The 12,655-nt window shown below is 42.9% G+C and overlaps 1 protein-coding gene across 1 annotated transcript in view; it reads right to left on the bottom strand.

Annotated features, from left to right (window-relative positions):
• Positions 1–12,655, bottom strand: part of LSS (lanosterol synthase) — a 70,897-nt gene that overhangs the window by 21,112 nt on the left and 37,130 nt on the right. Inside the window, exon 14 of the mRNA XM_073633703.1 lies at positions 10,299–10,349. Coding sequence (XP_073489804.1) covers positions 10,299–10,349 — 51 coding nt within the window. The remainder of the gene's footprint in view (positions 1–10,298; positions 10,350–12,655) is intronic.

The following is a 12,655-nucleotide window of genomic DNA, read 5'->3' as shown; positions in this document are numbered from 1 at the left end:
AGTTTTACTTTAATAGTTTTCTACTGGTGGAAGGACACAAAGTCCTTCAATGAATTGAAGTGATACCCTCACAAAAAACAGCATTCACAGAGGAAGGCATAGGAAAATTTAAAATGCAATGAACAATTATTGTGCATGAAAGGTACTAACCCAAAGTGAACTATTAGACTTCATATTTGTTCAAATAGTCAGAATAATTATGAGGGGTTTATTTACGAAAGGCAAATCCACTTTGCGCTACAAGTGTACTTGGAAGTGCAGTCGCTGTAGATCTGAGAGGAACATGCAAGGAAAATAAAAGACAGCATTTTTGCTTGTACATGATTGGATGATAAAAATCAGCAGAACTTCCCCTTAATTCAGATCTTCCCCTCAGATTTACAGCGACTGCACTTCCAAGTGCACTTGCAGTGTACTTGTAGTGCAAAGTGGATTTGCCTTTAGTAAATCAACCCCATTGGCTCTTGTGGATTTCAACATTTAATATTTGCCTTTTTTAACAAGCCATTTGGTTTTCACTTGCTGCCACACGATTCCCTCCTCCTTTCCTGAACGTACTGTAAAAACTAACAGGTGTCCCTAGATAGGCTGATATACAGAATCCTTTGTTACTTCTGTTTAACTATTTTATCAGATAGCAAATCGCAGATTTAGTAAGCTATTGATAGGCTTAAAGTGGTTCTAAAGCCTAAACATTTTTTACGTTAATGCATTTCCTGCATTAACCACTTCAGCCCCGGAAGGATTTACCCCCTTCCTGACCAGAGCACTTTTTACAATTTGGCACTGCGTCGCTTTAACTGCTAATTGCGCGGTCATGCAATGCTGTACCCAAACGAAATTTGCGTCCTTTTCTTCCCACAAATAGAGCTTTATTTTGATGGTATTTGATCACCTCTGCCGCTTTTATTTTTTGCGCTATAAACGGAAAAAGACCGAAAATTTTGAAAAAAAATGATATTTTCTACTTTTTGTTATAAAAAAAATCCATTAAAATCAATTTTAGTCATACATTTAGGCCAAAATGTATTCGGCCACATGTCTTTGGTAAAAAAAATGTCAATAAGCGTATATTTATTGGTTTGCGCAAAAGTTATAGCGCCTACAAACTAGGGTACATTTTCTGGAATTTACACAGCTTTTAGTTTATGACTGTCTATGTCATTTCATGAGGTGCTAAAATGGCAGGGCAGTACAAAACCCCCCCAAATGACCCCATTTTGGAAAGTAGACACCCCAAGGAAATTGCTGAGAGGCATGTTGAACCCATTGAATATTTTTTTTTTTTTGTCCCAAGTGATTGAATAATGACAAAAAAAAAAAAAAAAAATTACAAAAAGTTGTCACTAAATGATATATTGCTCACACAGGCCATGGGCATATGTGGAATTGCACCCCAAAATACATTCAGCTGCTTCTCCTGAGTACGGGGATACCAAATGTGTGGGACTTTTTGGGAGCCCAGCTGCGTACGGGGCCCCGAAAACCAAGCACCGCCTTCAGGATTTCAAAGGGCATACATTTTTGATTTTACTCCTCACTACCTATCACAGTTTTGAAGGCCATAAAATGCCAGGATGGCACAAACCCCCCCCAAATGACCCCATTTTGGAAAGTAGACACCCCAAGCTATTTGCTGAGAGGCATGTTAAGTCCATGGAATATTTTATATTTGGACACAAGTTGCGGGAAAGTGACAATTTTTTTTTTTTTTCACAAAGTTGTCACTAAATGATATATTGCTCAAACATGCCATGGGCATATGTGGAATTACACCCCAAAATACATTCTGCTGCTTCTCCTGAGTACGGGGATACCACATGTGTGGGACTTTTTGGGAGCCTAGCCGCGTACGGAGCCCCGAAAACCAAGCACCGCCTTCAGGATTTCAAAGGGCATACATTTTTGATTTTACTCCCCACTACCTATCACAGTTTTGAAGGCCATAAAATGCCAAGATGGCACAACCCCCCCCCAAATGACCCCATTTTGGAAAGTAGACACCCCAAGCTATTTGCTGAGAGGCATGTTGAGTCCATGGAATATTTTATATTTGGACACAAGTTGCAGGAAAGTGACAATTTTTTTTTTTTTTTTTGCACAAAGTTGTCACTAAATGATATACTGCTCAAACATGCCATGGGCATATGTGGAATTACACCCCAAAATACATTCTGCTGCTTCTCCTGAGTACGGGGATACCACATGTGTGGGACTTTTTGGGAGCCTAGCCGCGTACGGGGCCCCAAAAACCAAGCACCGCCTTCAGGATTTCTAAGGGCATAAATTTTTGATTTTACTCCTCACTACCTATCACAGTTTTGAAGGCCATAAAATGCCAAGATGGCACAAACCCCCCCAAATGACCCCATTTTGGAAAGTAGACACCCCAAGCTATTTGCTGAGAGGCATGTTGAGTCCATGGAATATTTAATTTTTGACACAAGTTGCGGAAAAGTGACAATTTTTTTTTTTTTTTGCACAAAGTTGTCACTAAATGATATATTGCTCACACAGGCTATGGGCTTATGTGGAATTGCACCCCAAAATACATTCTGCTGATTCTCCTGAGTATGGGGATACCACATGTGTGGGACTTTTTGGGAGCCTAGCCGCGTACGGGGCCCCGAAAACCCAGCACCGCCTTCAGGATTTCTAAGGGCGTAAAGTTGTGATTTCACTCCTCACTACCTATCACATTTTTGAAGGCCATAAAATGCCCAGATGGCACAAAACCCCCCCAAATGACCCCATTTTGGAAAGAAGACACCCCAAGCTATTTGCTGAGAGGCATCATGAGTACATGGAATATTTTATATTTTGACACAAGTTGCGGGAAAGTGACAATTTTTTTTTTTTTTTTTTTTGCACAAAGTTGTCACTAAATGATATATTGCTCAAACATGCCATGGGCATATGTGGAATTACACCCCAAAATACATTCTGCTGCTTCTCCTGAGTACGGGGATACCACATGAGTGGCACTTTTTGGGAGCCTAGCTTCATACGGGGCCCCGAAATCCAATCACCGCCTTCAGGATTTCTAAGAGCGTTAATTTTTGATTTCACTCCTTACTACCCATCACAGTTTTGAAGGCCATAAAATGCCAAGATAGCACAAAACCGCCCCAAAATGACCCCATTTTGGAAAGTAGACACCCCAAGCTATTTGCTGAGAGGCATGGTGAGTATTTTGCAGCTCTCATTTGTTTTTGAAAATGAAGAAAGACAAGAAAAACGTATTTTTTTTTTTCTTTTTTCAATTTTCAAAAGTTTGTGACAAAAAGTGAGGTCTGCAAAATACTCACTATACCTCTCAGCAAATAGCTTTGGGTGTCTATTTTCCAAAATGGGGTCATTTGGGGGGGGTTTGTGCCATCTGGGCATTACATGGCCTCCGAAACTGTGATAGGCAGTGAAGAGTGAAATCAAAAATTTACGCCCTTAGAAAGCCTGAAGGCGGTGCTTGGTTTTCGGGGTCCCCTATGCGGATAGGCTCCCAAAAAGTCTCACACATGTGGTATCCCCGTACTCAGGAGAGGCAACAGAATGTATTTTGGGGTGTAATTTCACATATTCCCATGGCATTTTTGAGCAATATATCATTTAGTGACAACTTTGTGCAAAAAAAAAAAAAATAAATAAATAATTTGTCTTTTTCCCGCAACTTGTGTCACAATATAAAATATTCCATGGACTCGACATGCCTCTCAGCAAATAGCTTGGGGTGTCTACTTTCCAAAATGGGGTCATTTGGGGGGGTTTTGAACTGTCCTGGCATTTTATGCACAACATTTAGAAGCTTATGTCACACATCACCCACTCTTCTAACCACTGGAAGACAAAGCCCTTTCTGACACTTTTTGTTTACATGAAAAAATTATTTTTTTTTGCAAGAAAATTACTTTGAACCCCCAAACATTATATATTTTTTTAAAGCAAATGCCCTACAGATTAAAATGGTGGGTGTTTCATTTTTTTTTTTCACACAGTATTTCCGCAGCGATTTTTCAAACGCATTTTTTGGGGAAAAAACACACTTTTTTAAATTTTAATGCACTAAAACACACTATATTGCCCAAATGTTTGATGAAATAAAAAAGATGATCTTAGGCCGAGTACATGGATACCAAACATGACATGTTTTAAAATTGCGCACAAACGTGCAGTGGCGACAAACTAAATACATTTTTAAAAGCCTTTAAAAGCCTTTACAGGTTACCACTTTAGATTTACAGAGGAGGTCTACTGCTAAAATTACTGCCCTCGATCTGACCTTCGCGGTGATACCTCACATGCATGGTGCAATTGCTGTTTACATTTGACGCCAGACCAACGCTTGCGTTCGCCTTTGCGCGAGAGCAGGGGGGGACAGGGGTGCTTTTTTTTTTTTTTTTTTTTTAATTAATTTTTTGATTTTTTATCTTATTTTTAAACTGTTCCTTTCATTTTTATTTTTTTTAAATCATTTTTATTGTTATCTCAGGGAATGTAAATATCCCCTATGATAGCAATAGGTAGTGACAGGTACTCTTTTTTGAAAAAATTGGGGTCTATTAGACCCTAGATCTCTCCTCTGCCCTCAAAGCATCTGACCACACCAAGATCGGTGTGATAAAATGCTTTCCCAATTTCCCAATGGCGCTGTTTACATCTGGCGAAATCTAAGTCATGAAATGCTCGTAGCTTCCGGATTCTTAGGCCATAGAGATGTTTGGAGCCATTCTGGTCTCTGATCAGCTCTATGGTCAGCTGGCCGAATCACTGGCTGCATTCTCAGGTTCCCTGTTGGGACAGGAGAGCCAGAGAAAAACATGGAAGACGGTGGGGGGGGCATTTCCTCCCACTGCTTGTAAAAGCAGTCTAGAGGTTAATTAGCCGCTAGGATTGCTTTTACATGAAAGCCGACCGCTGGCTGAAAAGAATGATACCAAGATGATACCTAAACCTGCAGGCATCATTCTGGTATAACCACTCAAAGTCCAGCAACATACCAGTACGTTGCTGGTCCTTGTTGGGCATATATTGTAAACTTTTTTTTCATGCAGCCTGTGGGCTGAACGAAAAAAAGATATTGATCGGTGGGTATGCCCACCATTAGAATACCTCCCTTCATCCACCCACTTCTAATGATGGGCATACATGCACCATTTATATATGCCGAAGCATGAGGGCATCCTCCCGCAAAAGGCAGGAGCAAATTGCTCCTCCACCCACTGCCCCCACGCTTCGGCATATATGCTGAAGTATGTAACTGTGGTGGTGAAATCACCTCCGACAGCGCTGGAGTCACGGCTTTATGTATCGTGGGAGCAAACGCTGTTGCTGTCAAGATAAATAAATCCGCGCTGCAACTGAATGGCGTACCTGCTAAGCAAATGATGGTTAACAAAAAACAAAGTAACATTACAGTATAACAGTAATACTTACCATACCTGCAAAGCAAATACAAAAAAAAAACCATAGTAAAAAATAAAACATTTAACGCAACCTGTGCCTACCTAAAATATATATATGCCGAAGCATGGGGGCATCCTCCCGCAAAAGGCAGGAGCAAATCGCTCCTCCACCCACTTCTGCCCCCACGCTTCGGCATATATGCTGAAGTATGTAACTGTGGTGGTGAAATCACCTCCGACAGCGCTGGAGTCACGGCTTTATGTATCGTGGGAGCAAACGCTGTTGCTGTCAAGATAAATAAATCCGCGCTGCAACTGAATGGCGTACCTGCTAAGCAAATGATGGTTAACAAAAAACAAAGTAACATTAGAGTATAACAGTAATACTTACCATACCTGCAAAGCAAATACAAAAAAAAACCATAGTAAAAAATAAAACATTTAACGCAACCTGTGCCTACCTAAAATATATATATGCCGAAGCATGGGGGCATCCTCCCGCAAAAGGCAGGAGCAAATCGCTCCTCCACCCACTTCTGCCCCCACGCTTCGGCATATATGCTGAAGTATGTAACTGTGGTGGTGAAATCACCTCCGACAGCGCTGGAGTCACGGCTTTATGTATCGTGGGAGCAAACGCTGTTGCTGTCAAGATAAATAAATCCGCGCTGCAGCTGAATGGCGTACCTGAAAACACAAAGGTGGTTAACAATAAAAAAAACAAAGTATAAAAAAATTACATACCTGAAAAGCAAACATGATAAAACATAACAATAAAACAATGCAGAATAGAATACAGTAAAAAAGAGCAGAACAATAGAGAGAAAATAGAGAGAGAGAGAACAATAAAACGACAACTATTTTTGGTTTTTTTATTTTATATTTTTTTTGTGTATTTTTTTTTTTTTTACTTTTTTTTTTTTTATAACTGTAACTTTTAAAACTGTAACGGTTCCAGGTTTGGGTCTCTCAAAATGCGATGGCATCTTGGGAGACCCTGTGGAAGTGTGTCCTAGTCTGTGCAGTGCTGTACCCTACGCTAATACTCAACTAGTGTATGGTAGCGTTCAAAACATTCACCAATGCAAAGACCAGGATTGCCAGGACAGGAGGGACAATAATACCGGGTGTCACGCCTAAATCTGCGCTTTCTGCAGACACGACATTTTCTTTGGGGGGCTCGTTGGGTAGGGGTACTCTCGAGGACATAAGGAAAATGCCTCTCATGCAGCCGGCCTACTGCATTTGGATTGGGAAGGTGAGGTGGAGCACCGTCTGGAAACAGAAGGGCTCTGACGATCTCTTCCTGGAATTTAAGGAAGGATCCAGTCTGTCCTGAAGCTCTGTATAGCACATGAGCGTTCAGCAAAGCCAATTGAAATAAATAAACAGACACTTTTTTGTACCAGCGTCTGGCCTTACGGGCAATTAGGTACGGCGCCAACAACTGGTCGTTGAGGTCCACCCCTCCCATATTAAGGTTGTATTCGTGGACACAGAGGGGTTTCTCCACAACACCAGTCGCCGTAGTAATTTGGGTCGTCGTGTCTGCATGAAGGGAGGTGAGAACGAAAACATTCTTCTTATCCCTCCACTTCATAGCGAGCAAATTATTATACTTCAAGCAGGCTCTCTCCCCCAGCCTAAGACGGGACTCTACAAGCCGCTGGGGAAAGCCCCGGCGATTAGGTCGCACGGTGCCACATGCTCCAATCTGCTGATCAAACAAGTGACTAAAAAGTGGCACGCTCGTATAATAATTGTCCACGTACAAGTGGTACCCCTTTCCGAATAAGGGTGACACCAAGTCCCACACTATCTTGCCAGCGCTTCCTATGTAGTCAGGGCAGTTGATCAGCTCTACGTGACTATCTTTGCCCTCGTAAACCATAAATCTACATGTATAGCCTGTGGCCCTGTCACAGAGCTTATACATCTTGACCCCGTATCTGGCACGCTTGCTGGGAAGGTACTGTTTGAAGGACAAGCGGCCAGAAAACTTAATCAGGGACTCATCAACGCAGACAACTTGATGGGGGGTAAACAAGTCTGCAAAACGTTGGTTGAAGTGGTTTACGAGGGGCCGAATTTTGTAGAGCCGATCGTATGCAGGGTCTCCACGAGGACGACAGAGTTCATTGTCGTTGAAGTGCATGAACCGCAAAATCTGCTCGTATCATGCCCTGGTCATGGAGGCAGAGAACACGGGCATATGGTGAATTGGGTCAGTGGACCAATATGACCGCAACTCACTCTTTTTGGTTATGCCCATGTTGAGGGAAAGGCCCAGAAAGATCTTAAATTCGGAGACCGTAATTGGTCTCCAATCTCTGGCAAGGGAGGACTGGGGATTAGCGGCGATGTGTTGACCAGCGTACAAATTGCTTTGGTCCACAATAGATCTATAGAGATCTTCGGTGAAAAACAGTGAATAAAAATCCAGTGGCATAAAGTCAACTGTTTCCACCTGAATTCCGGGTTGGCCAGTGAAAGGGGGAAGTACGGGTGCTGCAGAAGTGGTGGGTACCCAATTCGGATTGGCGAATGCAGCAGGAAGGGCACTATGGGCACGACGGGCCTGTCTTTGTCTTATTGGTGGCAGCGGGACACTAGTTGTGCTTGCCACCTCGCCAGCTTGAACTGCACTTATGGGACTCGCCACGTCACCACGTGATACTGCAGTGCTGGATGTACGACCAGGGTGTACTAGGCCGCTGGTGCTTGCCAGTTCACCAGAAGGAGTAGCGGCACTAGTACCTCTCTGCTCCCTACGAGAGCCCTGCGGTTCTTGCACTTCAAGGACAGAAGAAGAAGATCGGGGTCTGGTACGCCTGACCCTAGCAGGGACCACAACTCCGTCGTCAGAGCTATCTGTCATGGAGCCGCTGTCCTCTACAGGTTCGTATTCTGAGCCTGAACTTGACAGATGAGTGACTTCCTCTTCACTATCTGTCATACTCAGAAACGTGTAGGCCTCTTCACTAGTGTACCTTCGATTTGCCATTTTGGCCTCTAAATTTAGGGGTACACTAGTGAGACTCACAGGCAAAAAAGCTCCTGACTGTCAGCGACTGATTCAAACCGCTACCAAAAAACTGTTAGCGATCGCAGGGATCAGGCCTGACTCTGCGAACGCTACAGTTATGTGTGCTTGGTGTTTTGTGACAGTTATCGATCGATACTGCACTTGGGTGGGCTGGGCTGGGCCGAGGAGCAAAACGCAGGTGCTAGCAGGTATCTGGGCTGATCCCGCTAACACTGCGTTTTTTTGGGGGACCCTAAACTGCTGGGGAGTATAGATCTGATCGGATCAGATATCGATCCGTTCAGATACTATAGCACTAAGGGAGGTGTATGCTGCGTGCGTGGGTTTTAGCGGTACTGGCGCTAACCTGACGCTGCCTGGGGCGACGCAGACCTTATCTGACCCTAAAAACTTAACTTCTATCACCGCCGGGCAATTAGGGGGTTAAACCTTTATAGGGTAATAAACGGCGGGTGCCCTAAAACTGTAATAAACTACAATAAACAAAAAACAAACCAACTAACCAGCGTCACCTGTAACAATTATATGGTGATCGCTGGTGAAAGGGTTAACTAGGGGGCAATCAAGGGGTTAAAACCTTTAGAAGGTAGTATATGGGGGTCCCTGTCGCTATAAAACACTGACAGCGAACCTATATACTTACCTCCCTAACTAGCGTCACCTGTGTCACTAATACAGCGATCAGAAAAACGATCGCTTAGTGACACTGGCGACGGGGGGTGATCACGGGGTTAAAACTTTATTAGGGGGGTTAGGGGGGTACCCTGGACCTAAAGGGGGGTACCCTAGACCTAAAGGGGGCTAACCTAACTGCCCTAACACTTGTAACTGACACAAACTGACACCAATGCAATAAATCAGAAAAAAAAAAAACCTGCTATTGGTGTCAGAGTGACAGGGGGTACAGGGGGGTGATCAGGGGGTGATCGGGGGGTGACAGGGGGGTGACAAGTGTGCCTGCGTGTTCTACTGTATGTGTAGTGTTGGTGCACTTACTTGGATGTCTTCTCTCCTCGGCGCCGGACGAAAAGACCGACTCGAGGAGAGATTACATCACTTCCTCTGCTTCTGTTTACATTCACAGAAGCCGAGGAAGCTTGTCATTGGCCAGGAGCGATCGCGAGGGGGGGGCCACGAATGAGTGGCCTCCCCCTCACCTTTGATCGACCCTGACCTCGATCCGACCGCCGCTGGCACCGGGGGGGGGGGTCCGATCGGACCCCCCACCCGCGGGCAGGCAAGGACGTACCTGTAAGTCCTTTTGCCTGCCCGTGCCGCTCTGTCGACGTATATAGTCGTGCGGCGGTCGGCAACTGGTTAAGGTAAAAAAAGATTCATTATCTGCATCAGCCCCCTCCCACCTTGTACTTACAAGTCCCTACTCGATCCAGCACTGTGCCCATCTGTAGTAGCTCTCCTCGCTCTCAAAGGCTTTTCTTGAGGCAGTGGGAGCCATTGGCTTCTGCTGCTGTCAATCAAATCCTGTTGGAGAGAGTGGGAGGTGGGGCCAAGCTGCACTGTGTGTGTCTATGGATGCAGACAGCATGTCTTGGTATCGAGCCCACAGGTGTGCCACCATAGGAAGTGGCTTCCTATGGTGGCACACCAATAAGAGGAGGAGCCAGGAGCGCCAGCGGGGGAGCCCAGAAGAATAGGATCAGAGCCGCTCTGTGCAATTCAATTGTACAGAGCAGGTAAGTATAACATGTTTTTTATTTTAAAAAATAGAAAAAACATAGAAGTTGAAATCACTTTAATACAATGGATGTTATGGCAGAATTATAGGGGTAAAGCTTGACCAAAGATAATTTTACAGTGTTGTTTATAGCTATAGGCCCCACAGTACACATCACCTTGTTCACTTGTCTGTAGTACTTTTTATACTCTGGAGGATTATCTGGTATCTGTAACACAAAAGCATACACAAATTACAATGTACAAAACTTTATTGTTGTTATATTGCTTCTGTTTTGTGGGTTAAAGAAGAACCTTAGTCCAAGCAAAAACATTTTTGTACTATCTAAAGGCAAAGTTGATATTTAAAACTTATTAAAAAATAATAATGAAAATAAATAAAAATTATATATATATATATATATATATATATATATATATATATATATATATATATACACATGCACACATATATATATACATATACACACAGTATCTCACAAACCTGAGTATACACCCCTCACACCCCAATTTGATGCAGTGTGCGGCTTATGGTCTGAGCACTGACAGGCTGACCCCCCACCCCTTCAACCTCTGCAGCAATGTTTAATCTGTATGTATAGCAACAATTCTTTTTTTCAGATCCTCAGAGAGTTCTTTGCCATGAGGTGACATGTTGAACTTCCAGTTACCAATATGAGAGAGTGAGAGTGATAATACCAAATTCAACACACCTGCTCCCCATTCCCACCTGAGACCTTGTAACATTAATGAGTCACATGACACCAGGGAGGAAAAAATGCTAACTGGACCCAAATTGGACATTTTCACTTAGGGGTGTACTCACTTTTGTTGCCAGCAGTTTAGACATTATTGGCTGTGTTGAGTTATTTTGAGGGGACAGCAAATTTACATACACTGTTATACAAGCTGTACACTTACTACTTTACATTGTAGCAAAGCGTCATTTCTTCGGTGTTGTCACATGAAATCAAATATTTACAAAAATGTGATAGGTGTGAGATACTGTATATATATATATATATAGTCCAATATATATAGTATATTGCAGCTTACTAATCCTTAGGTGAAGTGTACGCATTTGATTTTCTTTATTTTTAACTTTTGATCCTGAGAATAGCATGCTCCCTGTGCCTTCATCTCTACACTTATTTCTCCATTGTATCTAATTTCTTAATTGTATCTATAGAGGGAGCCATGGTTGTCACACAGGTTGGACTTCAAACATGTGTCCCTTTGATTATCTTCATTACATGGTGAATTGATGGGATTAGTTTATTATACAATAAAGATAAGGTTCTTTGAGCTCTCTTTTTATCTTACAGAAATTGCATTTCTGGCAAGATCAACAAGTTATTTCTGTACTTGCTGAAAATGTTCTTAGCACAAAAACTGGAAACAAAAATACAGCTACTATATCTAAATATTGGTGATATACAACCTACAAAAATGCAAGACAATGGTCTGTTTGTTTGCAGCAACACAAACATCTGAGGGTGACCATTTTCATTCATTTTAAGGCTAATACTGCATTAACCTAATGTTAAGGGTACTTAAAAATGTTACTAGAATTAAGTGGGTATATGCGTTATGCCGCGTACACACGGTCGGACTTTTCGACCGGACTGGTCCGACGGATGCCGACGGACCAAAGCCGGTGGACAATCGATCATGTGTGGGCTTCACCGGACCTTCAGCGGACTTTTCCAGTCGCAAATCTGACGGACTTTAGATTTGGAACATGCTTCAAATCTTTACGTCGTAACTCCGCCGGACCCAGAAATCCGCTCGTCTGTATGCTAGTCCGACGGACAAAAACCCACGCTAAGGCAGCTATTGGCTACTGGCTATCAACTTACTTATTTTAGTCTGGTCGTACGTCATCACGTACGAATCCATCGGACTTTTGTGTGATCGTATGTAGTTAAGTCCGTTCGTTAGAAATTCCGCCGCAAGTCCGCCAAAAGTCAGTCGAAAGTCTGTCGGACAGGCTGTCGGACTTTTGTAGCCGAAAAGTCCGACCGTGTGTATGCGGCATAACTGTCACAGCCATCAAGTACATATCTTCAATATATATATATATATATACAGTCCCTGACAAAAGTCTTGTCGCTTGTGTACAAATTGACCTGAAGTGCCGCTAAAATATATTTCTAATCAAGATTTTGTTACAAGAAATGGGTCATTTTAATCCCAACAGCTTTTGTAATAATGTTTCAGTGCAAAACGAAACTGACAAAAAGTATTCTAATATTCTCAGCTTGGTAAAGCCCATTGAGTCAATTTTTGCAAAGACATAAGTGTTGTCGCCTTGTTATATGAGCTTCACCTGTGACTAATAATGGATCAATTAGGTCTCAGGTGTGTATAAAAAGAACACCAGTACACTAGACCTTCTCAACTGCAACTAGACCTCTGCAAACATGCCTAAGATTCACCCGGAGACTAAAGTGTTGATTATCAAGAGTCTGAAGACCAGATCCACTGCTGATGTGGCAGACACCTTCAATGTGTC

This window comes from Aquarana catesbeiana, linkage group LG06 (assembly GCF_042186555.1).
Source record: "Aquarana catesbeiana isolate 2022-GZ linkage group LG06, ASM4218655v1, whole genome shotgun sequence".
Classification (NCBI taxonomy): domain Eukaryota; kingdom Metazoa; phylum Chordata; class Amphibia; order Anura; family Ranidae; genus Aquarana; species Aquarana catesbeiana.
Note: the sequence above shows the minus strand (reverse complement) of the source record. Positions and strands in the feature narration are given on the sequence as shown.